The sequence below is a fragment of the Leucoraja erinacea genome, chromosome 6, assembly GCF_028641065.1.
Source record: "Leucoraja erinacea ecotype New England chromosome 6, Leri_hhj_1, whole genome shotgun sequence".
Classification (NCBI taxonomy): Eukaryota; Metazoa; Chordata; class Chondrichthyes; order Rajiformes; family Rajidae; genus Leucoraja; species Leucoraja erinaceus.
In genome coordinates, this window is record NC_073382.1 from 86,629,046 (window position 1) to 86,655,406 (window position 26,361).

The 26,361-nt window shown below is 43.8% G+C and overlaps 1 protein-coding gene across 10 annotated transcripts in view; it reads right to left on the minus strand.

The window, feature by feature from the left end:
* Positions 1-517: 517 nt before the first annotated feature.
* Positions 518-26,361, minus strand: part of emsy (EMSY transcriptional repressor, BRCA2 interacting) — a 90,187-nt gene continuing 64,343 nt past the window's right edge. For 3 of the 10 annotated variants that reach the window (XM_055637533.1, XM_055637531.1, XM_055637530.1), the window contains 6 exons: positions 25,428-25,589; positions 24,373-24,528; positions 15,836-16,005; positions 14,779-15,198; positions 8,371-8,844; positions 518-1,143 (listed from right to left, as the gene is read on the minus strand). In XM_055637533.1, the coding sequence (XP_055493508.1) occupies positions 934-1,143; positions 8,371-8,844; positions 14,779-15,198; positions 15,836-16,005; positions 24,373-24,528; positions 25,428-25,589 (1,592 nt within the window). In that variant the 3' untranslated portion in view covers positions 518-933. The other 7 variants (XM_055637532.1, XM_055637534.1, XM_055637535.1 and 4 more) reach the window with 7 other exon arrangements.

Consider the following 26,361-nt stretch of genomic DNA (forward strand, 5'->3'; position numbering starts at 1 on the left):
TCAATTGCCTCATATTGTGTTTTGAATTGTATTGTCTTTACTTTGTGTACTAGTCATGTCTCTACTATTTATTTAATTCCCCTTACATGTTTTTCCTCTACCTGCGAAATTTTTGTAAGGTGTCCTTGAGACTCTTGAAAGGCGCCCATAAATAAAATGTATTATTAATATTATTATTAAGTCAATGGATATTTTTAAGGGAGATAGATTCCTGATTAGTAGGGGTGTCAGGGGTTATGGAGGAAAAGACAGGAGAATGGGGTTCGGAGGGAGAGATAGAATTGCGGAGTAGACTTGATGGGCTGAATGGCCTAATTCTGCTCCAATGCCTTATTGTCATTAAAAACTCCCATCTTTTCAATTTCCAGATAATCAATAAATCCACACAATAAACATAACAAAATTAGCATGATAAACATGTAATCTCGAGTGTGACATAGCGGGCGGGCATGCAAAGATGCTAATTGGTAATTATTCCACATGTCTCAATATTAGGTGGTAACTTGCTTCAGTGAGATAATTTGTCAATTGTTTTTTATTATTAATGGCGCAGAGATATTTACTCCCCTGGGGAGAGCCCACCTCCAGGCCCAGACTCCTACCGACACAATAGTACGTTTTCTTTTGACTGCTTCCCAAAAGGCTACAATAATATGTCCATTTGTTTCTCTTGGGAATGGCAAGAATTCTTGGTGTGGTTAGTTTTCAGTCAAATGAAAATGATTGGGCCTTCTTAAATCATTAAAAAAAAAATACTTCTTTCACTTTGAAAGTTCTAAATGTATATATACAGAATCTTCTTTACAACTTATTTTCTACCAAAAAACAGTTTCTATGTACATATTCTTAAAAAAACTCAAACACTTGTCTCCTCATGGAGAAGTTTCTCAAGACACAGTGGGACATGTCAGTTGCTGAAGTAGAGCCGGTCTTTCAAGGAGGCTGACTAGCCGCACTGTCTGTTGAACTGGGCTCTGGACCTTCCTCGTTGCTACTGTCCATATCTTGTTCCATGGCTGAATACTGTACAGACTCCTCATCAGCGATCCTTTGGCTGGTAAAGTTTGTGATATCCAAAAGACCACTGGGTTCGACCACTACATTCGAGCTGGATTGACTTGGTATGGAATACTGCGGTATGGACTAGGACGAAGAGAAAACATTGATCATTGACATTGCAACCAGACAGCAGCAAATATCCATCCTAGTACTAAAGGGACTGTCCCGCTTGGCAATTTTTTTCGGCGACTGCTGGCGTCATTGACTGACATATCAGGGTCGGCAAAACATTTCAAAATCCAGCGAGCAAAAAAAAAGTTGCGCACTTGAGGAAATCAATACATCATCGCGTCAATACGTCATCACGCCGCGTCTTTTTCGGTGACCTAATATGTCAGTCAATGATGACGACAGTCGCCGAAAAAAATCGTCAAGTGGAACAGATCCTTAAATGTTTGACTACCTATCTTCACCCATTTGCCTTTTTTGGTACAAATATTTTAAATGTCTGTGATATCTTTAAAGACCTACATTCCAAAGACATAGGATTGTAGGTGAAGTGGCTTCAGTAAAGATTGTAAATCATCTCCAGTGGGTAGGATAATGCCAGTGTATGGGGTCGCTGGTCGGCACGCACTTGGTGGGTCAAAGGGCTTGTTTCCACGCTGTACCTCTAAACTAAACTAAACCTTTCTATTTGTATCTTCTCAATTACTGAATAATCTTATGTAGAAAAATATTTCACGGACATTTTTGTTCATTCCTCCACTGTTGATCAACAGAAGAACCTGATCAAAAAAAGAGTGCTTGAAGAACTCAGCAGGTCAGTGGAGAGAATGGGCAGCTGACGTTTAGGGTCAGGACCCTCTTCGGACTGAAGACTTCAGACTTCTTTCAGAGTCTGAAGAAGGGTCCCGACCCAAATGTCACTGGTCCTTTCCCTCCACAGAAGCTGTCCGGCCTGTTGAGTTCCTCCAGTACTTTATGGGTTTTTTTCCCCCACAGGATTCCAACATGTATCTCGTGTCTTCGAGGAAAAAACATACATCGCTATAGCGCCTTTCAGAATTTTGAGGTATCTCGAAAGTATCTTACATCTCAAATATATATTTTCAAACAGTGTAAGAGGCAAAAGTCCTACCATTGAGATAAATGTTTCCTTGAGTGATCTTACTATCAATTTGGCAATCAGCTGAAATACTTTATTGCTCTTTCAACAACTTTTATAATTTTGAAAGCTCTCATTAAAATGGTCACTTAATTTTCATGATGGTTTAATTTTCTTTAATTGCATTCTTCGTAAACAAAGCTTTTCATTTCTGGTACAAATATATTAAAAGTGATAACTTTCTATTACTAATATTTTGTTTATAACAAGCTAAGTGAATGTACGAAGGTTGACAAAAATGCTGGAGAAACTCAGCGGGTGAGGCAGCATCTATGGAGCGAAGGAAATAGGCGATGTTTCGGGTCAAGACCTATCTTCAGACTGGGATCAAAGACCACATTCGAGCTGGATTGACTTGGTATGGAATACTGCGGTATAGACTAGGACGAAGGGAAAACATTGATCATTGACATTGCAACCAGACAGCAGCCAATATCCATCCTAGTACTAAAGGGCCTGTCCCACTTGGCGATTTTTTCAGCGACTGCCTGCGTATCAGGGTCGCCGAAAGATTTTGAACATTTCAAAATCCAGCGGCGACAAAAAAAAGTTGCGACACTGGCGTCAATACGTCATCACGCCGCGTCACGCCTATTTCCTTCGCTCCATTGGTGCTGCCTCACCCGCTGAGTTTCTCCAGCATTTTTGTCTACCTTCGATTTTCCAGCATCTGCAGTTCCTTCTTAAACAAGTGAATTTACGATGTCACCCCAGTCTCACCAATGCATTACATAAATTTAGTACCACTTCCAATTTTTTTTCAATCAAGAGCCAAACGACCAAAATCCTATCAGTAGACGTCAGCTGCATGCAATTATTTATCCAATTACTAAGCACAATTTAAAAGAATATCAAGTCTATAACAAAATATATTGCATCTTTAAAGTCATATAACCAACTAAAAAGACAATGGCCCAAATTATAAGAAATAATTTATGTGAGAATAGAACAAACAAAATATATTAGTCATGTAAAGAAATGAATGAAAATGGAAAAGAAGGAAACCCTCAAAGCCAATATGCAATGAATATTTCAATTCCAGTCTAAAGGGCCACCAGGTTACCTGTTCCCTCATTAACTTGACTGTCACCCTGTGGACTTGGTGAACCTGCACACTCTCATTAATTTGTTCTGTTCTGCAGAGTATGTATTGTCTAAATTGATTATGCTCCATAATAGAATCTACAAACACCAAACCACAACTTGGCTGTGCGGAGTTTGCACGTTCTTCCCGTGGTCGCATGGGTTCTCTCCGGGTGCTTCGGTTTCCTCCCACACTCCAAGAGACGTACTGGCTTGTCGGTTAGTTAATTAGCTTGGTATAATTGTAAATTGTCCCTAGTGTGTGTAGGATAGTGTTAGTGTGCGGGGGATTGCTGGTCGGCGCGGACTCAGTGGGCCAAAGTTTATGCACTCTATCTTTAAACTAATATAATCAATTTGGGCACTATTTTCTGTAACAGATTTAATTTCTAAACACAATTAATGAAAGTAAACCCACTGTTTTACTGATTTTTACATTATAAATACATTTCCCATAAACATTAATTCCGTCCTAATAGAGGATTGCTACAGTGATTTTGGTACGGAGGGTGGTCACACTGAGGATTTGTGGGACAGGGCAAAGCAACTTACAACTACTACCATCTATCTCATTGGAGACCCCAGACTATCGTTAATCGGACTTTACCTTGCACTAAACGTTATTCCTTTTATCATGTATCTGTACCTGTAGATGTCTCGATTATAATCATGCATTTTCTTTCCACTGACTGGTTAGCATGTGACAAAAGCTTTTCACTGTACCTTGGTACACATGACAATAAACTAAACTAAAATGTGGGGTTATTGTATTAGTTAATTGCTAAGAGTAAATTTTGTTACTGTAATTCAATGAGGCATTCATTGTCACTTGGTGGCAATGAGGGCTGTGAGGAAGATAGTTATTTTTAGTTTTAGATATACAGCATAGAAGTAGGCTCGTGGCCCCACCAAAGTTCTCGTCAAACATTGATCACCTGTTCTCACTAGTTCAATATTATCCTACTCTCATCAATTCCCTACACACTAAGTGCAATTTCTTTTCAATTAGAGGCCAAACGACCTACAAACCCACACATTTTTGGGGTGTAGGGGGATAACCCAGAAGCATCCACATCGCGGGGCTGGAAACTGGAAGTCTCCCGAGCTAATTCTGCTACCACCATCATCTATTGTGGCAAGTGATGGCTCCCACTGATTGTCGCCGGAAGCTTGCGTTCTTTTCAGGACGGACGATGACAACAAGGTCAACATTTGCAGCAAGATGGACACGAAAGAAGAAGAAGACCGGAGCACCAAGAGGATCCCACATGGTCACGGGGAGAATGTACAAACTCCACACGGGCAGCACGTGAGGTTAGGATCGTACCCGGGTCACTGGTGCTGTGAGGCAGCAGCTCTACCAGCTGCGTCTCTGTGCAGGGAAATATAAAGGTAAGTAAATGAGCAACACATGATGGACAGAATCTAGAGTCAGAGTGATACAGTGTGGAAACAGCCCTTCGGCCCAACTTGCCCACGCTGGCCATCTTGCCCCAATTACACTAGTTCCACCTACCCGCATTTGGTTCATATCCCTCCAATCCTGTCCTATCCACGAACCTGTCTAACTGTTTCTTAAACGATGGGATAGTCCCAGCCTCAACTACCTCCTCTGGCAGAATATGATTAGGTTTTGGTTTATTATGGACATGTGCACCAAGGCACAGTGAAAAACTTTGCTTTGCATGTCACTTCATCAATCACACCATACATGTACATTAGTACAAAGATAAAGCAGAAAAAAGGAAAAATAAACAGTGCAGAATGTAGTGTTATAACCAGAGAAGGGGCAAATAAAAAAAGGTAAGGGTTGCATCGAGATAGATTAGAAGATCAGGAATTTAAAAATTAGATTATTTTTATATATATATATATATATATATATATATCACACACACACATATACATATATATATATACACACACACATATATATATACATGCATATACATATACATACATATATATACACATATACACACACATATATACACACACACACACATATACATACATACATATACAGACACACACAGGCACAGGCCTAAGTGTCTACGTATATAGAGCAATAAATGTTAATATCCAGCTATAACAAGCAATTAGGCCTTCAACACAAGAGGATTTAAGCAGAAGAGATGTCTTGCTCCAAATACCATAGGATCTTGGTCAAGGCACGTGAAATAATGTGTACAAGTCAGCACTCCCCGTCTGAGGAAGGATTGTGTGCATATGAGGGAATGTGGCAAAGATTAGTTTAGTTTGAGATACAGCGTAGCAACAGGCCCTTCAGCCCACCAAGTCCGCACCGAACAGCGATCGCTGCACATTAACACTCCTACACACGCTCGGAACAATTTACATTTGTACCAAGCCAACTAACCTCCAAATCTGTACATGTTTGGAGTGTGCGAGGAAACCGAAGATCTCGGAGAGGGCCCACGCAGGCCACAGGGAGAACGTACAGACAGCACCTGTGTTCAGGATCAAACCCGGGTCTCTGGCTCTGTAAGGCAGCAACTCTACCGCTGAGGTACCGTGCCGCCCTGAAGGACCAGATGGGCCTGAATTCTCATTAGATCAGGGGAACAGATTGGCGATCATGTTAAAACATACAAAATTATTATGGGTCTTAATAAGGAAGAATCATTGATAATTCTCCCCCCACCCCTTCTCCCTCCACCCCACCCCTTCTGCTCTCCACCAGTCGGAGTATCTGGAAAGATGATCACCGATTCAAAATCAGGGATCAGCCATTCAGTACTAAGGTAGGAAGAATTTTTTTCGCCCAAAGGGGGATCTTTTGAACAAAAGGGTTACAGAGACCACATTAAATATATTCAAGAGATCCATTGATTTTTTTTTTAAATAAAGAGAATCAAAGGATGTGTGGCGCGTGCCTGAACGAGGCGGTGAGATAAGAGATCAGATACAGAACAGGCATCAAGGGCTGTTGCTTCTATTTCTTGTGTTTCTAACGGCATACAAGACTGTTTCTCCTTGTCTTAGGTTTTTTGTCTTGGGTTTTTTTCCTTTCAAGCCAAAAATATCAAAATTTGCTTGGTGATAAATGTGAACTGGTCAATTTTCCTGGATAGTTTTCTCTCCCAGACTTATCCTATCTTTTAAAGTCAATAAGATGGGCAGCAAAGTGGAACGGTGGTAGAGATGCAGCCTTATAGCGCCAGAGACCCGGGTTTGATCCGGACTAAGGGTGCTGTCTGTATGGGGTTTGTAAGATCTCCCCGTGACCCGGGTGGATAGTCTCCTACACCCCAGAGACGTACAGGTTTGTAGGTTAATTGGCTTGGTATAATTGTAAATTATCCCTAGTGTGTGTAGGATAGTGTTAGTGCGCTGGGATCGCTGGTCGGCATGGACTCCGGGGGGGGAATGGCCTGTATCTCTAAACTAAACTAAAACTAAAACTAACTAGTTGCTGTCTGTGTGCCCTGGTCAACCTTTGACAACTAATTCATATAATTCAGCCAATACCTGCAATACAATGTGAGGGTGGTACATAACCAAAGCTCAAGTCTAGCTTCTATATATTCTTGCATGCGTCTTTTTCAGGAGGTGTTATTGCATAGTAATCTGCAACAGAGGAGACTGGAGGTTTTCCCCTAATAATTTGAAGAAATTATGCCCCTAAGCTGGAAAGAGTGCAGAGACGATTTACGAGGACATTTGCAAGAATCGAGGGACTGAGATACAGGTAGAGGTTAGGCAGGCTAGGACTTTATCCATTGGAGTTCAGGAGGCCAATCTTTTAGACGTGTACAAAATCACAAGGGGAATAGATAGGGTGGATGCAGTCTTTTTTTCCCCCAGGATAAGGGGAATCAAGAACTAGAGGTCATAGCTTTAAGGTGAGAGGGAAAAGATTTAATAGGAACCCGAGTGTGATGTATATGTAATATACATGCCAGTGCCCCTTTAATATAAATGCCTGTGCCTCGTGATCGAGATCAGGTGACCTTCGAGAAGTTTCCGTGGGTGGGGCAGAATATATTTTACTTACAAGATGTCGGACGTATTTTCTTTGTGCTAGTCACAACAGGGCCTTAAGTGGTCTCAAACATTACACCGAGGAACAACCTTTCCCACACAGATGCTGAGTGAGCTGCCATAAGAAGTAGGTGAGACAGGAACAAGAAAAGAACTAAGCCACTTGGACATTTACATGGAAAGGAAAGGTTTAGAGGGATATGGGCCAAATGGCCATTGGCATGGGTTTGGATGGTATGGACGAGAAGGGCCTTTGAAACACCATATGACTATGATTAATTCAGGATACCAAAACTAGTTCCAATAACTAAATTTCCACCAGGTGTAGTAACTTGAGCTTGTACATACCAGGCATCGAGCCTGGTATCTACTTGCCTTGTGTGGCTTCATGCATAAATTAATATGGACGGCAGACGTAAAAGCAGAGGCCATAATCAAAGCTCTTTCTGGTACTTGCTTTATCCTGGCCTTGTGCTTTTTTTTTTTGAAGATTGAAGGTTTTCATAAAACTTGATTTTGAAAATATCTACGAACATTTCTTTCAGACTTTGAAAGGTATTATGGACTAGGCCAGGTCACACTCTGATACCTTTAAATGTTACAACAGGAAGGGAATTGAGGACTAGCTGACCCTTCCAGTATAACATCCAGAAAAGAAAAATATATCTGTAGCACGAGGAATCGTTTTTGTTTAGTTGTTCTACTCCAGGGTGAGGTTAGGCTCTTCGAAATCTTTGCATGTGGTAATATTTTTTCACTGAAGACTGCCATTTTAAATGAACTTTCACATTACACGGAGCGTTATTTTTCAGGCATAAATTTCACAGCTGGGTAAGTCTGTAACTAAAGTTCAGAAGCAACTTAGAACCGTTTACAACTGCGCTTGGAACATCATTTGTCCCCACCCGAAAAGTCACCCATCCACATTCTCCAGAGTTGCTGACCCCCACCCCCCCAGCACTTTGTGTCCTTTGATTTCCCCTGCAAAATGCTGCTAAACTGCCTTGAGTTTACTTCTCTCTTGGTGCCACAGACAGGTGACGGAACACAGAGTCTGTGCACGACATGCACATCGAGGCTGTGTCAAGATTGTAAACAGATACACGTATGCTTACCTGAATAAGGATATCTGCAGATATTTCATCAAACTTCTCTCGTGTTACATTCTGAATCTGAAGAAAGTGGCTCTGAGTAGACTTTCCAGTTCCCTCTGCTGCCCTGGGTGGAAGTGTGTTCTGTGGGTTCTGTTTGCCTTCCTTGTCTTTGGCCGCGGATTCCGCAGCTGCTTTTTGGAACTGACTCGATTGAGCTGACTGCAGTGCGCTCACTTTCGGCACGGTGGACTTCCTCTCTTTTCTAGCGTCTACATTGGCGGCTTCCTCGTTCAATTCGATCTGGGCCTCCATCATTGAAATCTTTAAAATATCTGTTTCCGTGGACTTTTTGGAAGATTGCACCGTGTAATAGTTTGTTGCCAGTACTGAGCTCTCTGAGCTGCCACAGGCCTTTTTCGTGATGGTGGTGGCTTGGTAATTCCCAAAGGTTATTTTGGTGACTGTTGCTCCTTGGCTTATGATGGGAGGGTGTGCCTGCAAATGTCAACAGAAGCCCTACAATAATCATTAAATGACAATGGGAGGACAGAGCAGAACAGTCTGCAATTTCTTTCAACGAAGTTACTCAGTGTCACACCACTTCTGATGAAGGCCTGCAACATTAATCCATCTTTCCTTTCAAGGTGCAGCCGAACATTTCCATCATTTTTCTTGTTTTGTTTTTTTAAATTTCAGTTTCCAGCATTTGAAGCTTGGTGCTCCGTTTCACCGAGTGAATCAAGAACTGGAATGTCACAGTAGAGTGATTTGGGGCCTGAATCTTCCACCGCTTGTCACCACCACCCATTACCCTCGCTCCTCTCACATTTGGCTCAGAAAGAAATGGAGCTACATAGACCAGGTAGTTATGACTAATAGGTATGCCTGGACTCTTGTTCAGACTCCGAAGATTGCAGTCTTCGTTCAGAGTCTGAAGAAGGATTCCGACTCGAAACGTCGTCTATCCATGTTCTCCAGAGATGCTGCCTGATCCACTGAGTCACTTCAGCACTGTGCGTCTTATTTTTTGTAGAGGAGGTAGTTCTCAGATTTGATACTGGTCTGTGCTGAGCCATTGGATTTTTAATGTTGGGCTTTAGTAGGAATTCTAGAAGGGACCGCAGTATGCTAGATTAATAACAAAGGTGAAAGCTAAAGAAATAAAACATGAAACATTACCGTATAAATCCATCTGGTGTTAAAAATAATGAAAACAAATATTTCTTAAATTTAACCTACCCATCAGTTTTATTGGCTGAGATACTAAGCTTTCTGAATGATGTGATTTCAGGAATGCAAGAGAGAATATAAACTGAAGATGAAAATATTCCCTATCTGTTGATATCGAAAGTCCTTCTTATTAATTGAAGGGTCTCGACCCAAAAAGTCACCCATTCCTTCTGTCCAGAGATGCTGCCTGTCCCGCTGAGTTACTCCATCACTTTGTGTCTATCTTGGGTGTAAACCAGCATCTGCAGTTCCTTCCTACACATTGCTTGTGTATCATATTCATTCAGTTTCTAGTGAGACAAATCTACTGCACCAAACTGTGCCTGTTTAGTCTCTGCATTGGCAATCTCAGTCACTGGAATAGCTGATCCAGATAAACAGGAATGCATGGCATTGGTGTAGCATAAGTTATGTTTGAGTCTTTGGCTGAGGTAGAATGACAAGCCAGACCCAGAATCCAGAGATCAAGTTCAATATCTAATCTTCTGATAATCTCCATGAGTAATTTTTGAGCCAAGTGCACAGCAATCAATATTACACTAATGATCCAGGGTTTTCATGTTACACACTAGCCTCTTCCCATTATATATCGACTAACGTCATGTGTTTAGATTTTTGTTCTTTCATCCACGTGCACATACTTCCCCATTTAAATCCGTCTACGCTATTCATCTAAACCACAACATGCGAATCCCATATTCCAACCACTCTAGGTAAGATAGTTTCTCCCAAGTTACAGACTGGCTTGTACTGGTGGTTGTCTTACATTTACAGTTTGGATCCATCTCATGGCAACTTTTCTATGACTATGCTATGAAACTGCTTCATAATCTCCTCTTTAAAAGAAACCCAATCTCTTCAATCTTTTCTGATAATTGTAATCGCATAGACACCTTGCTGTAGTTTTGACAGACATGCTTTGTGCACAGTAGCTTAAAGACACTGAGCAACTTGAAGAAAACTTCTAGGTGGCCTCATCATAGGCAGGGATATACTAAAAATCATCTAGTGAGTTGATCATCTAGGGCGCAGCGGTAGAGTTGGTGACTTACAGCGCCAGAGACCCAGGTTCAATCCTGACTACGGGTGCTGTCTTGTACGTCCTCCCCGTGGGTTTTACCCGGGTGCTCCGGTTTCCTCCCACGCTCCAAAGACGTACATGTTTGTAGGTTAATTGGCTTCTGTAAAGATTGTAAATGGTCCCGAGTGTGCAGGATAGTGTACGGGAATCGCTGGTCGGCGTGGACTCGGTGAGCCGCAGGGCTGTATCTCTAAACTAGAAGCCTAAACAGCACACTGAGATTGGGAGTAAACGATGCATAATTGTAGATACAAAGACCCAATCCCATCAAACTATCAGGCAGAACTTCAAAGCACTTTGCTGTTTTTTTACAAAGAATTTAAACATACTGCATTTTAGCTTAGATTTCTAAGCACTCAACTTGGAAGGGTGATCAGGCTAACGTCATCTACTGTAGATACCACAGTCTTGGCAAAGCAGCTACTAGTTCTCATGCTGCAACTGAAATCAATGAACACTCCAGGGGGCAAAGCTCGAATGAGGGAAGAGAACCTGAGCCAATTAAAGGAATAAACATAGGCCAAATGCATTTGCCAGCTCAAGACAGCTCTTCTGTTCCAGAACAGAGGAAGAAAATCTTAGAATTAAAAATAAGTTGGTTAAAAGCAAAGGGTTGTGAATACAGAATAAAATGCCCCCATAGACAGTTACAAATAAGGACAAGTATTAAATAAATGGAGTAAAAGATAAGAGCTGGACATGGATAACAAAATAGCAGTAAAGTCACCCCTTGTTTGAACCGGCCATATAAACTGTTCCAGATAAACGCACAATATAATTAAAAAAGACACAAAGTGGTGATGCAACTCAGCTGGTTAGGCAGAACATGGATAGGCGACGTTTCGGGTCAAATCACTTCTTCGGTCTGAAAAAGGGTCAATGCCTTGTACAATTTTAACATTGACCCAAAACTTTACCACCCTATCTACATGAGATTCCACTTTCACTGTGCACAGTTCTATCCTCTGTTCAATTCCCTACCAGAGACGCTGCCTGGCCGGCTATCAATTACTCCAGCCACTTTGTGTCCAACTGGCATAAATCTTTTGTGTCATTACCCACAACCCCACCTATCTTAGTATCATCTGCATACTTACATCCAATTTACCATCATCATCCAGATTATTTGTTTCTACACAATGGATGACAAACAACCATCCATATTGTACATTAGTACATTGCAACCTTCCATGACTGTCAAACTATGGCAACATCTAAAAACCTAGGTAGACACAATATGCTAGAGTAACTCAGCGGGTCAGGCAGCATCTCTGGACGTTTCGGGTCGAGACCCTTCTTCAGACTGATGTCAGGGGAGGGGTTGGGACAAAGATAGAATGTAGTCGGAGACAGTAAGACTAATGGGAGAACTGGGAAGGGGGAGGGGATTGAGAGAGAGGGAAAGCAAGGGCTATTTGAAGTTGGAGAAGTCAGTGTTCATACCGCTGGGGTGTAAACTACCCAAGCAAAATATGAGGTGCTGTTCCTCCAATTTGTGCTGGGCCTCACTCTGACAATGGAGGAGGCCCACGACAGAAAGGTCAGATTGGGAATGGGAGGGGGAGTTGAAGTGCTGAGCCACCGGGAGAACAGATAGGTTAAGACGGACTGAGCGGAGGTGTTCAGCGAAACGATCGCCGAGCCTGCGTTTGGTCTCGCCGATGTGGAGAAGTTGACACCTGGAACAGCGGATACAATAGATGAGGTTGGAGGAGGTGCAAGTGAACCTCTGCCTCACCTGGAAAGACTGTTTGGGTCCTTGGATGGAGTCGAGGAGGGAAGCAAAAGGACTGGTGTTGCATCTCCTGCGGGTTGCAGGGGAAAGTCTCAAGGGAGGGGGTGGTTTGAGTGGGAAGGGACAAGTTGACCAGAGAGTTTCGGAGGGAACGGTCTCTGCGGAAAGCAGAAAGGGATGGAGATGGGAAGATGTGGCCAGTAGTGGGATCCCGTTGGAAGTGGTGAAAATGTTGGAGGATTATATGCTGTACGCGACGGCTGATGGGGTGGAAGGTGAGGACAAGGCGGACTCTGTCCTTGTTACGAATGGGGGGAGGGGGAGCAAGAGCGGAGCTGCGGGATATCGAGGAGACCCTAGTGAGAGCCTCATCTATAATGGAAGAGGGGAACCCCGGTTTCCCAATGAATAAGGACATCTCCGATGCCCTGGTATGGAACACTTTATCCTGGGCGCAGATGCGGCGAAGTCAGAGGAAGTGGGAGTAGGGGATAGAGTCTTTACAGGAAGCAGGTCTAAAGACCTAGAGTCTAATTTATGATATTAATATATTCTAGTTTTTATAGCTCACTTCTCATTCTTACTTAATCATGACCATAAAATGATATTAATTATGTGCTTAAAGTCAGTGTTTACAAGGAATTACAACTAAAAACTTAGACAGAGCAACAGCAGGTTTACAAAAAAAAAGTATTGTAGTAATTCAGCATGTCAGGTAGCATCTCTGGAGAACACATATCGGCAATGTTTCGGGTTGGGACCATTCTTAGAGCCTGACCCAAAACTGCCTATCTATGTCCTCTAGAGATGCTGCTTGACCCACTACCTTACTCCAGCATTTTGTGTTTTTTTTAAACCTTCTAAACCTCATTTTTAGTTTGGGTTGGAAATGGGAGATAAGTAAAGCTTCTGGTTTCTTTCTAAAGGCTGGGATTTAGGCACGGATAGAGTGATTTGACGACTTTTGACGATTTTTCTGAAAATGTTCTGAACTAGCCAGGGACCCGGATTCGATCCTGACTACGGGTGCTGTCTGTCTGCACGGACTTTGTACATTCTCCCTGTGACTGCATGGGTTTTCTCTGGATGCTCCAGTTTCCTCCCACACTCCAAAGATGTACAGGTTTGTAAGTTAATTGGCTTTGGCCCCCTTGTGTGTAGGATACTGCTAGTGTACGGGGTGATCGCTGGTCAGTACGAACTTGGCGGGCCGAAGGGCCTGTTTCTGCGCTGTATCTCTAAAGTTTAGTCCAGTACCCCTGATTTGGCTGAAGCCACTGCAGCCAACATCGTTGACATTACAAGCTTTGCTTCGTGTTACCACTGCAGTCTTGATTCTGCCAAGGTCGGCTTCGACTGAATAACGCTTCCTAATGGGGGGGTGAAGGATCGATCAATTGAACCGTATCTATAAAACTATATTTGTTCTCAACCGGGATTGAAATATGTGCCTCCACAACCCATGGCTATTTTCTCCTTGGTCAATTTTTCAGTGATTTTGAGCAAATATTTAGTGACAGCCCTGTGATTTAGGTCAGAGTTTTCCCTGACCAAGTCCCAGCTCCAATTATTTCCCAGGATAGAGAAAGGAATAGGTTTTATGTTTCACACAAAGAGTGGTGGGTGTATGGAATAAGCCGCAGGAAGAGGTAGTTGAGACTGGGACTATTGAAACATTTAAGAAGCAATTGGACAGGTACGTGGATCGGCCAGGTTTAGAGGGATATGGGCCAAACGCAGGCAAGTGGGTGCAGTGTAGATGGACATGTTGGTCAGTGTGGGCTAGTTTCCACTCTGTATGACTATGATTGTAAATACACATCAGAGCTTCCAATTATATTGGGCCTTCAATATGATGAAAATCTCTTCTCTCCATCTCACCCTAAAGATGCTTCATAGAAATCTTAAAGAAAACATGGGCGGCACATTGGCACTGCGGTAGAGTTGCTGCCTTACAGCACCAGAGGTCCGGGTTCGATCTTGACTATGGGGTGCTGTCGTACGGAGTTTGTACGTTCTCCCTGTGACTGCATGGGTTTTCTCCGGGTGCTTCAATTTCCTCCCACACTCCAAAGATGTTCAGCCAGGTTCATTGGCTTTGGTACAATTGTAAAATTGTCTCTAGTGTGCAGGATAGTGCTAGTGTACAGGATAATCGCTGGTCGGCACAGACTTGGTGGGCCGAAGGGACTGTTTCTGCTCTTGATCTGTAAAGTTTAACACTTTCCTGGCCATCAATAAGAATACACCACTTTGTGCGTGAGTGTTAGTGACTACTTACAAACAGGATACTATTACTCGCTCCGACTCCTGTCTATTCTATCAGAAACAGCATTTAAAGTGTAACCAATGCAATCGCCCGCCGCTCACGGTATGGTGTTACCTGTCCAGGAAGATGCTGCTCCGTTGAGACTGGCTGCTGTTTAATGGCTAGCTGGGATTTCTCCGGCTGCTGCTGCTGCTGCGGGTGTGGGGACTGCGGCTGCAATTTTGGTTGATGCGGCGGTTTTGGAAGCTGCTGTTGCGCCTTGACTGCGATCACCTGCACCATGGCTTGCGCGGCCTGGGTTGCAGCCACCACCGATTTCTGCAGCGCCGGCAATTTAGTCTGCGCCACCTCCCGATGTTGAAGAGCTGGCTTTTCTTGCGGCTGAGCCAGCGGCATCGAGATGTTTGACCTGTAGAAGAGACCAGTTTGTGGGTCCAACGTGTCACCATCTTCTACTTCGCTTTCTTCAGCCTCCGAGTCCTCTTGTTTGGCTGCGGAGGCCTGCTCCGTAACCGCTTGCAGCTTTATCGGGATCTGCGTGAAGGTTTGGGGAATGAGCAACCCAAGAGAAAATTAATGCATGTTGTACGTGTGCCAAAATGGATTAAGTTTTCCTTGCAGGTAGATAGGTAGATCTGCTAGAACGCATCTCTACAACATAATTTGGATATAACGCGTTGAGAAATTAGGGAATACTGTTGTATCAAGCAGGCCGAAGGGTTACCTGGGTTCGATTCTGACCTCAGGTTCTGTCTGTGTGGTGTTTGCATGATCTCCCGGTGACCGTATGCATGGGTTTCCTCCAGGTGCTCTGGTTTCTTCCCACATCCCAAAGACGTGCAGGTGTGTAGGTTAATTGGCCCTCTGGAAATTGCCCCTAGTGTGCAGTGGGATAACTAGTATGAACGGGTGATCAATGGTCAACGTGGACTCGGTGGGCCAAAGGGTCTGTTCCCATGCTGTATCACTAAACTAATCTGAACTATACTCAAGCACTTTCAAAATTCATAGCAGCATGCTCCAATATAATCACGGGTCAGCATTCTACTTCTTGAAAGAGACATTCTCCATAAAAGCAAATAAAACTGTCCATGTTTTTTCTTTTTGCAAACCCTCACTGGCTGTGTAACTTGCTGACAGTTTCGGCGTAGTGTTCGAGCTGAGTAATTACCTGCTGGAGAATGTGTGTGACAGCGATCGCGGAGGATACTGGGACTGATTTCACCCCTGCGGAATGCTGTGCTGTCTGCTGCTGCTGCTGACTGCTTGATAGAAGGGAGGCCAATGCCACTTCCCCAGAGCCAATGCTCGAACTGGCGATTGCCACTTTTATGGTTTTCCCTGTAACGTAAAGAATGTGTTGTCAACAGCAGCAACAAAAATAGGTGCGCATTAATATTGCAACAGTATATACGGGGAAAAGCAGGAAGGGAAAGCAAGAAGTCGTCATTAATCAAGGTGTAAACCTTTCCCTTCTTGCAATTGCCCTGAATCTAAAAGGAACATCTCTTAAGGAAAGCAGATATAGTACATTTTCTAATTAGCTGGTTCACACTTTCATCAAGTTGTGAAGCTGTAATGCAGTATTTTCTAATAAAAAGGAACTGTGGATTATCTGCTAGTTTACACCAAAGATAGACACAAAGTGCTGGAGTAACTCAGCGGGTCAGGCAGCATCTCTGGAGAAAACAGATGAGTGATATTTTTGGTTTGCACCCTTCTTTAGACTGATTGTAGTGCGGAGGGGGGAAGGAAATTTCCCTGCTCTCCCTACTACAATTAGTCACAAGATGGGCCCCCACCCAAAACTTCACCTATCCGTTTTGGGTCAGAACCCTTCTTCATACTGAAAGGATGTCCTGGGATCCAGTTCCAGGCCAGACAAGGGAGGCTAGCTGGCAATAGAAACATGGTCTATGGTCCCAAATCAATGACATTAGATTCAGTTTGCAATTGAAGATGGACACAAAATGTTGGAGTAACTCAGAGGGTCAGGCAGCATCTCCAGAGAAAAGAAATAGGTGACATTTTGGGTGAGATCCCTTCTTCAGGCTGAAAGAAAGATTATTGTGTCCATCTTTGGTATAAACCAGCATCTGCAGTTCTTTCCTATACATTTAGTTTTCAATAAATGCAAATACACTGAACCTAAAATAATTTTCTATTTGGTCTCAATCTCAATAACGCTCATGAAGCCAGTAGCACACATTGGTGTACAAAGTCACCATTTAACTTGAGGTAAGAGCAATTTTAGGAATTTGCTGGTGCAGGTTATTTAACAGTGGAAGCTTTCACACCCAAACCTAATTCGCTCACCCAATATCTGTGCCACCAAACCTCTTGGTGATAGGCACAAAATGATGGAGTAACTCAGCAGGTCTTCTTCAGACTGACGGTAGAGGGGAAGGGTCGGGGGCGGAAATATCCCTGCTCTCCCTGCTACAATCAATCTGAAGAAGGATCTCGACCCAAAAAGTCTCCTACCCATCTTCACTAGCAATGCGGCCTGACCCGCTGAGTTACTAAAGCATTTGTGTCAACATATGCAGCATTTGAACTTGCCTTTCCATATATGTCTTTTGCTGAGTGACAACATAAAATGTACAAAAGGGCCACCTAGGATTTAGAATTTTTTATTTAGAATACGTTTATTGTCATTGCACAACAACTGTGCAACAAAATTCCATTGCATCTCCTTCGACACAGGATAAAAGATTTAAAAAGAACAAAACACAACTCACATAAACACAAGATCAGTAAAGAAAATAATAAATATGTATTAAAAATATGGCACAAATATTGCACCCCGAATTATATTGTGCTTCCCCCAGTGTTCTCTGTTAAGAGTTAAGTTCTTTTATCGCACATGGGTAGAAACTATTTTTTAGTCCTCAGAGACCTGTATCACCTCCCAGAGGGTAGCAGAGTGAAAAGGTGGTTGGCAGGGTGGGATGTGTCCTGCTTGATGTTTGTGGCCCGGCGCAAGTATATGTCATCCAGGGAGGGCAGTTGAGCGTTTGTGATGCTCTGTGCAGTTTTAATAACTCTCTGCAGCACCCTCCTCTCAGCCACAGTGCAGCTAGCAAACCACACCAGGATGCCATAGGAGAGGATACTTTCCACGGCACACCAGTAGAAGGACAGCAGCAGCGGCTGTGAAACGTTTGCTCTCCGCGGACACCTCTCCTGTTGTTCAAGAAAAATCTCTGTTCTCTGCTCGGGCAGTCTGCAAGTTCTACATTCCTTTCATAAACCTCCTCAGAATCCAATGAAGAAGTATGGGTTAAAAATAAACCATCTTTGATCATTGAGGGACTGCCTAAAAATCAGATGGGCAATATCAAAATCATTTTTCAAAAACACTAGTTTTGGAGTAACTCAGCAGGTCAGGCAGCACCTCTGGAGAACGTGGATAGGCGACGTTTCAGGTCAGGACCCTTCTTCAGGCCCGAAACGTCACCTCTCTATGTTCTCAAGCCTAACTCGCTGAGTTACTAAGGCACTGTGTGTCATTTTTTGTCAGCCAGTAGCTGCGGATCGACGCGTCTACCCAAATAATATATATTTTTTCCCAATCATTTGCAATTAACTTCTTAACCATATAACCATATAATTACAGCACGGAAACAGGCCATCTCGGCCTTACAAGTCCGTGCCGAACAATTATTTTCCCTTATTCTCACCTTCCTGCACTCATACCATAACCCTCCATTCCCTTCTCATCCATATACCTATCCAATTTATTTTTAAATGATACCATCGAACCTGCCTCCACCACTTCCACTGGAAGCTCATTCCACACCGATACCACTCTCTGAGTAAAGAAGTTCCCCCTCATGTTACCCCTAAACCTCTGTCCCTTAATTCTGAAGTCATGTCCTCTTGTTTGAACCTTCCCTATTCTCAATGGGAAAAGCTTATCCATGTCAACTCTGTCTATCCCTCTCATCATTTTAAAGACCTCTATCAAGTCCCCCCTTAACCTTCTGCGCTCCAGAGAATAAAGACCTAACTCATTCAACCTTTCTCTGTAACTTAGTTGTTGAAACCCAAGCAACATTCTAGTAAATCTCCTCTGTACTCTCTCTATTTTGTTGAGATCCTTCCTATAATTGGGCGACCAAAATTGTACACCATACTCCAGATTTGGTCTCACCAATGCCTTGTACAATTTTAACATTACATCCCAGCTTCTATATGTTGCTTTGGTTTATTTGGTGAATAAATCAGAACAGGGGAAAAAGCACGCGTCCAAAATGTTTCAACGAGCTAGCTCACGCTGGTCTTGGAACCCAGTTATGAACAGAATGGAAGTAATCCTTCTGGTGCTTACATAGCTCTCCGATTTATATATTTGTGTAGTTAGTCTGTTTATTGGGTTAAAGAAGGCAGTCAGTGCCAAGGGAATATGCAACCAAAAATTACAACCATCTGACAAAGACAAGCAAGAGTTCACGGTGTAGAGAATAGTTCACGGAATGGTGTGCCAATTATCCTCTTCACACGTTTAAAATTCCAGTCAATACTCAATATACAAAGCAATTACGCTAGTAATCCAGACCCATTAGTATTTTCTACACTTACTATATAGGAGCAATTTTGTTTTCTGGCCCCCAAGTGCCCCAGACAAACTTTTCTGATCTCTACTTCAACAGCTGGGCTTGATAATGCTGACATTTGGCATTTCCCCAAAATGAAATGGACAAATGAGAGAGTTCAATCAGGGCTCTCGCTTAACTTTTTACTCCTGTTGCCAGCTTGTAAACCTCGGCAGCTTTTTAGGTTGCCATATGACAGTTTAGGTGGTCATTTAAGACGGCTTGCGATAATGTGCTCGGACGAAGTGCGTAGTTACCAGTCGGAATTATGGTCAATGAAGCATTAACATATTATTTCTGCTTCAAATAAAGTGGCAAACTAAACATATTCACCAATCAAGACATGATATATACCACATAAATTGAAGTTGAATCTGAATCTGAATGACATGCAGCAAAATTACAATACAGTATCTCATCTCTTTTTACACGTTGCAATGAATGCAATTTCTATTATCTCTTTCCACTTCCAAACAAAAATATGGTTGTTCAGTGTATGATGAACATCGGTGAGACCAAGCGCAGGCTTGGCGATCGTTTCGCACAACACCTCCATTCAGTTCGCAATAACCAACCTGATCTCCCGGTGGCTCAGCACTTCAACTCCCCCTCCCATTCTGAATCCGACCTTTCTGTCCTGGGCCTCCTCCATGGCCAGAGTGAGTCCCACCGCAAATTGGAGGAACAGCACCTCATATTTTGCTTGGGTAGTTTACACCCCAGCGGTATGAACATTGGCTTCTCCAATTTCAGGTAGTCCTAGCTTTCTCCCTCCTTCCCCTCCCCTTCCCAGCTCTCCCACAGCCCACTGTCTCCGCCTCTTCCTTTCTTTTTTCCGCCCCCCCCCCCCCCCCCCCCTCCTCCCGACATCAGTCTGAAGAAGGGTCTCGACCCGAAACGTCGCCTATTGGGCAGTTTACACCCCAGCGGTATGAACATTAACCTCCAATTTCAGGTAGCCCCTACTTTCTCCTCCGCTTCCCAGCTCTCCCTCAGCCCACTGTCTCCGCCTCTTCCTTTCTTTTTCCCGCCCCCATCCCTCCCGACATCAGTCTGAAGAAGGGTCTCGTCCCGAAACGTCGCCTATTTCCTTCGCTCCGTCGATGCTGCCTCACCTGCTGAGTTTCTCCAGCATTTATGTCTACCCATTCACACAAGTTCTGTTATCCCACTTTCCTCACCCACTCCCTGCACATTAGGGGCAATTTTATACTACTACAAAGCCAATGCAGCTTTGGGATGTGGGAGGAAACGCACACGTGCTTGCTGGGAGAATGTGCAAATTCAACACAGACAATGCCCGAGAACAGGATCAAACACAGATCTCTGGCGTGTGAGGCAGCAAGTCCACCAGCTGTGCCACTAGATTTTATTTTCCAACACACAAAAAATTATACGTTGATAGTTCAAGTTCAAGTGAGTTTATTGTCATGTGTCCCTGATAAGACAATGAAATTCTTGCTTTGCTTCAGCACAACAGATAGGCATTGACTACAAAACAGATCAGTGTGTTCCTATACCATTATATAAATATATACACACATGAATAAATAAACTGATAAAGTGCAAATAATAGATAATGGGTTATTAATGTCCATAGTTTTGTCCGAGCCAAGTTTAATAGCCTGATGGCTGTGGGGAAGTAACTATTCCTGAACCTGGTCATTGCAGTCTTCAGGCTCCTGTACCTTCTACCTGAAGGTAGCAGGGAGATAAGTGTGTGGCCAGGATGGTGTGGGTCCTTGATGATACTGCCAGCCTTTTTGAGGCAGCGACTGCGATAGATCCCCTCGATGGAAGGGAGATCAGAGCCGATGATGGACTGGGCAGTGTTTACTACTTTTTGTAGTCTTTTCCTCTCCAGGGCGCTCAAGTTGCCGAACCAAGCCACGATGCAACCGGTCAGCATGCTCTCTACTGTGCACCTGTAGAAGTTAGAGAGAGTCCTCCTTGACAAACCGACTCTCCGTAATCTTCTCAGGAAGTAGAGGCGCTGATGTGCTTTCTTGATAGTTGCATCAGTGTTCTCGGACCAGGAAAGATCTTCAGAGATGTGCACGCACAGGAATTTAAAGCTCTTGACCCTTTCAACCATCGACCCGTTGATATAAACGGGACTGTGGGTCCCCACTACTTCCAAAGTCCAAAATCAGTTCCTTGGTTTTGCTGGTGTTGAGGGCCAGGTTATTGTGCTGGCACCATATGGACAGTTGCTCGATCTCTCTTCTATACTCTGACTCATCCCCATCAGTGATACGTCCCACAACAGTGGTGTCGTCAGCGAACTTGATGATGGAGTTCGCAATATGACCGCCTACGCAGTCATGAGTATAGAGTGAGTACAGCAGGGGGCTGTGCACTTTCATAACTTTGGTTACTAAAAAAAAAAGAAACTATCCATTTTCAGCCTTAAATCTCTAAGTGACGCTATGTCCCCCTTTACAGCCACTGTATGTTTTAATTCAGTTCAAGGCTATTGGGGCAGTATATTGGCCATAAAGTTGCTGCCTAAAATTGCCAGAGACCCGGAATTGATCCTGAATATGGGTGCTGTCTGTATGAAGTTTTGTTTTCTCGTTTATAACATTGTTATAACATTGTTACACAGTACTATGTTTACATATTTTGTTGTGCTGCTGCAAGTAATGATTTCATTGTTCTAACTGGGACGTGAGAGAATAAAACAGTCTTGACTTACGTCGCTGATGTGTGGCATAGAACTAGAGTATGGGTGATCAGTGGTCGGAGTGGACTCGGTGGGCCGAAGGGCCTGTTTCCACGCTGTATCTTTAAATTAAACTAAAAACACTAAAACCAGAGGAAATGTAAAGAAGGGTTTCTACCAGTAAAGTCATCCAATTTCTTGTATCCAGAGATGCTGGCTGCTCCATGGAATTCCCCCGCACAATTAAAGCATAGAATAGTCTTCACCATACCATACGCAACTAGATTTAAGGTAGCTTTTTTTTCCCCCAAGAACCCTTTTTTGCTTGTCCAAGTCAAGAGTCAAGAGAGTTTTATTGTCATGTGTCCCAGATAGGGCAATGAAATTCTTGCTTGCCGCAACACAACAGAATATGTAAACATAATACAGAACAGGAGATAAACGTTCAGTGTGTCTATATATTATAGACCATATATATACACAATAAATAAACAGATAAAATGTAATAGGCTGTTATTTATCAGAGTTTGGTGGTGGTGGGTCCACCAGTTTAAATTCCATTTCGAATATTTTAGGAGGACCAGGAAACCAAGAAGGAAGAGTTACCCCAGGCAGTTACTCCAGCTCCAAGGAGTGATTCTGCATTGTTTTTCAGCGGTCGCGGCGAGGCAGTGACCAGACAGCAATGGCGGCCAGAACTCCCACAATGCAAAGAGAGGGAGAAAGTGGCTGACGCCGAACAGTTGCCGTGGCAGTGCGCATGTGCAGGGCCGCACATGCGCACAACCACGGCCGATGATGTGCTGGCTGTAGCTGTGCGCATGTATAAGGCGGCCGGCCGTGCCGAGAGGAGACCCAAGACCCGAGACCCGAGAGCCTAGCGGAGAGCCGAGAGCCGAGAGGAGACCCGAGAGCCGAGACCCGGACACGGATGGTGGGCGGAGACAGAGATTGAAAGAGAGAGAGAGAGAGATAGAGAGGGGGGCCGTTCAGAATTAAACGTTAGGTGTCCCGGGTGCTTGCCAAGCCGGGCAAAATGGCATGGCTTTTAGGTTCCCCGACGGGACTGTAAGTTGCCATTGGCACCCGGGCAACCGCTAATTTCGAGCCCTGTCTATACATACACCGATTACTGAGGGAGACCAAACTACATTTGAAAATATCCACATTAAAAATCCTCATGTCACAAAATATCTCTTGATTAGAACACAAAGTGCAGGAGTAACTCAGCGGGACAAGCAGCATCTCTGGATGATGTTGATAGGTGCGTTTTCGACGGGTTCCCTTCTTCTTACTCTCCATTTGATTATAGACTAAAGATGCCCAAGTAACTCAGCGGGTCAGGCAGCATCTCTACAGAAAAGGAACAGGCGATGTTTCGAGCCGAAACCCTTCTTCAGAATGAAAGATGGAGAAGGCCAGAACAAAACAGGGCCAGCAACAAAATGCTGGAGTATGCAGGTCAGGCAGCATCTCTGGAGAAAATAGGTGACATTTCGGGTCGCAACCCTTCTTTAGACCAGTCTGTCTGACCTGTTGCAGTCTGTCTGACCTGTTGAGCTACTCCAGCATTTTGTGTCTCTCTTCAGTGTAAACCAGCATCTGCAGTTCCTTCCTATACTTCTCAGTGGATAATTAGCAGAGGAAATCCCTTGTGGCTCTTGCTGGGATTCCTTAACTGAAGGAATTAAAATGATTGGACAGGCTCTCCCAAAGCGAAGCAATGGATAGCAGTTTAGTTTAGAGATCTAACGCAGAAACAGGCCCTTCGTGTCCGTGCTGACCAGCGATCCCCATACATTAGCACTACCTGCAGACGAGGAACAGTTTACAAACTTTACCACAGCCAATTAACCAACAAACCTATACATCTTTGGAGTGTGGGAGGAAATCGGCACACCTCAGGGGGAAAAACTCACCACAGGGAGAATGTACAAACTCCACACAGACAGCACACGTAATCAGGATCGAAACTGGACCTCTGGCGCCAGTGACTCTCCTGCTGCGCCACCTTGCCGCTCCACTCATTGAATGGTAAAGGTGTGGACCCGGTGGCAGAGTCAGAAGATGGATCTCGTCCTGAAACGTCGCCTATCCTTTTCCCTCCACAGAAACTGCCTGACCCGCTCAGTTACTTCAGTACTTTTGTGTTTTACAAAGGATAGCAGCAATGGGTTAACACTGGATTAGCAACAAGGGATGAATCCCTGCTGTCATCACTGCTGCACTCTGTTACAATCTGGCACTGGATCAACTTAAAAAAGCTTCTATGCCTCCAAGGCTGTGAACGTCTGGTGTCAAAGAGGGACTGCAAGAGAATACTTCTGTTTGGTCTGTAGTTCGTCTATAAAAGCCAGACAAATTAATAATTATCTCTTGAACTCTCTTAATTTAAATTCCAGGACTCGTTTTTTTTTTTAAACTCGAGTTCAGATAAACACTTGCCACCGCTGAAGTACTCAGAAGCCAGCTCCGAATCAAGAGCAGTAATGGCCGGGCTTTCTGGAGTCTGTCTCTTTTCCTGTGTCATCTGGATTGGAACTGCCATTTGACTGAGATCAATAGTTGGCTGACGAGGTTTAGACTCCAGCTTTTCTTTTCCTACAAACAAATAAAAAAACAAGTTTAGAGACATGAGTGAAACGGGTGGCATAGGGCCGCACGGTGGTGCAGCGGTAGAGTTGCTGCCTCACAGCGCCAGAGACCCGGGTGTGATCCTGACTACGGGTGTTGTCTGTATGTAGTTTGCACGTTCTCCCTGTGTCCCCGAGTGTGTACTGCACGGAAACAGGCCCTTCGGTCCACCGAGTCCGTGCCGACCTGCAATTCCCGTACACTAGCACTATCCTACACACTACAGACAATTTTTACCAAAGCCATATTAACCTATAAATCTGTATGTCTTTCATTTGAGGGAGGAAACCGTAGCACCCAGAGATAACTCACGCAGGTCACAAGGAAACGTACCCATGGTCAGGATCGAACCCAGGTCTCTGGCTGCGAGGCAGCAGTTCTACTGTTGCGCCACCATGCCACCTAGATGGGCTGAATGGCCCAATTTTGCTCCTATAACTTATGAACTTGTTATGGCAATTTCTTTAGCTTTACAGAATGTTCGCAGCAACAGCAAAATGCCTGGGCAGTGTGGATGTGGAGAGGATGTTTCCACTAGTGGGAAAGTCTAGGACTAGAGGTCACAGCCTCAGAATTAAAGGACTTCATTTAGAAATGAGATGAGGAAGAATTTTAGTCAGAGGGTGGCAAATCTGTGGAATTCAATGCCACAGAAGGTTGTGGAAGCCAAGTCAATGGATAGTTTTTATGGCAGAGACACATAGATTCTTGATCAGTACTGGTGTCAGGGGTTATGAGGAGAAGGCAGAAGAATGGGGTTAAGAGGGGGATGATGGATCAGCCATGAGTGGAGTCGACTTGATGGGCCGAATGGCCTAATTCTGAACATGAACTTAACAAAGAATAAATAAAGTGGAGATTCAAACCTGTTTGCTGAAGTTCCAGTAGGGCTTTAATGGTGGAAGTTGCTGACTGCGATTCCCCAGATACATCCTGGTAAATAATAGTGGGGCTGGTGTCCATGGCAACTTCATGCTCGCTCCAATCTTGGCTTCTGGACGAAATGACATGAACCACTTGCTGAGAGTCTGAAAAAAGAAACGTTTATTAAAGCTGCAGAATCTCAAGTATATTAGTGTTATACTTTGCTGGACAAGTAACAATCCATGTGGCTTATCTCTGCAGCTGAAGGTCAAATATTTTCTCCTTTGTTTCAAATCTGAAAACTCTTAAGGTCCACTTAAGAATCAGTGTAGTATTAACCCACATAGAGTAGAAGGTTGCAGGCTAGGGCGCGCTAACTGATCTCAGTTGGGGGTAAATGTGCAGAGATTACAATTCCTACGCAGCATTCTTCAGTTGCAGCAAATTCATCGTTTCCCTCTGTTGATACAGGATGGAAAGTGTCAGTGTGTGGATGTTGACACAGCAGGATGACATTTAATCCATTGAATATGCCCCCCAACACTCGCTATATCAGATAAAAAAAATGCTCAAAAATAGATTTCTGGACATATTATTTTCATCAATCAATAATTCACTCAGTACAGTGAAGTAATGAGAGAAATCATAGTAATACAGCGTGTAAACAGGCCCTTTGGTCCAACTTGCGCATACCGACCAACCTGCTTCAGCCACACTAGTCCCACCTGCCTGTGTTTGGCCCATATCCTTCCAAAACTGTCCTATCCGTGTAACGGTAACCATTTGCAAGGTTACAGTAACATTGCGCGAAAAGTTGCTAGACTTCTAATTTATTGATCCAGGAACTGGGGATAATCTTAACCCATGGCCCGTAGGGAGAGCTGCCGCGCCGGCCACCGGACGAAGGACCCGGCTCATCGGGGCCCGTACAAGAAA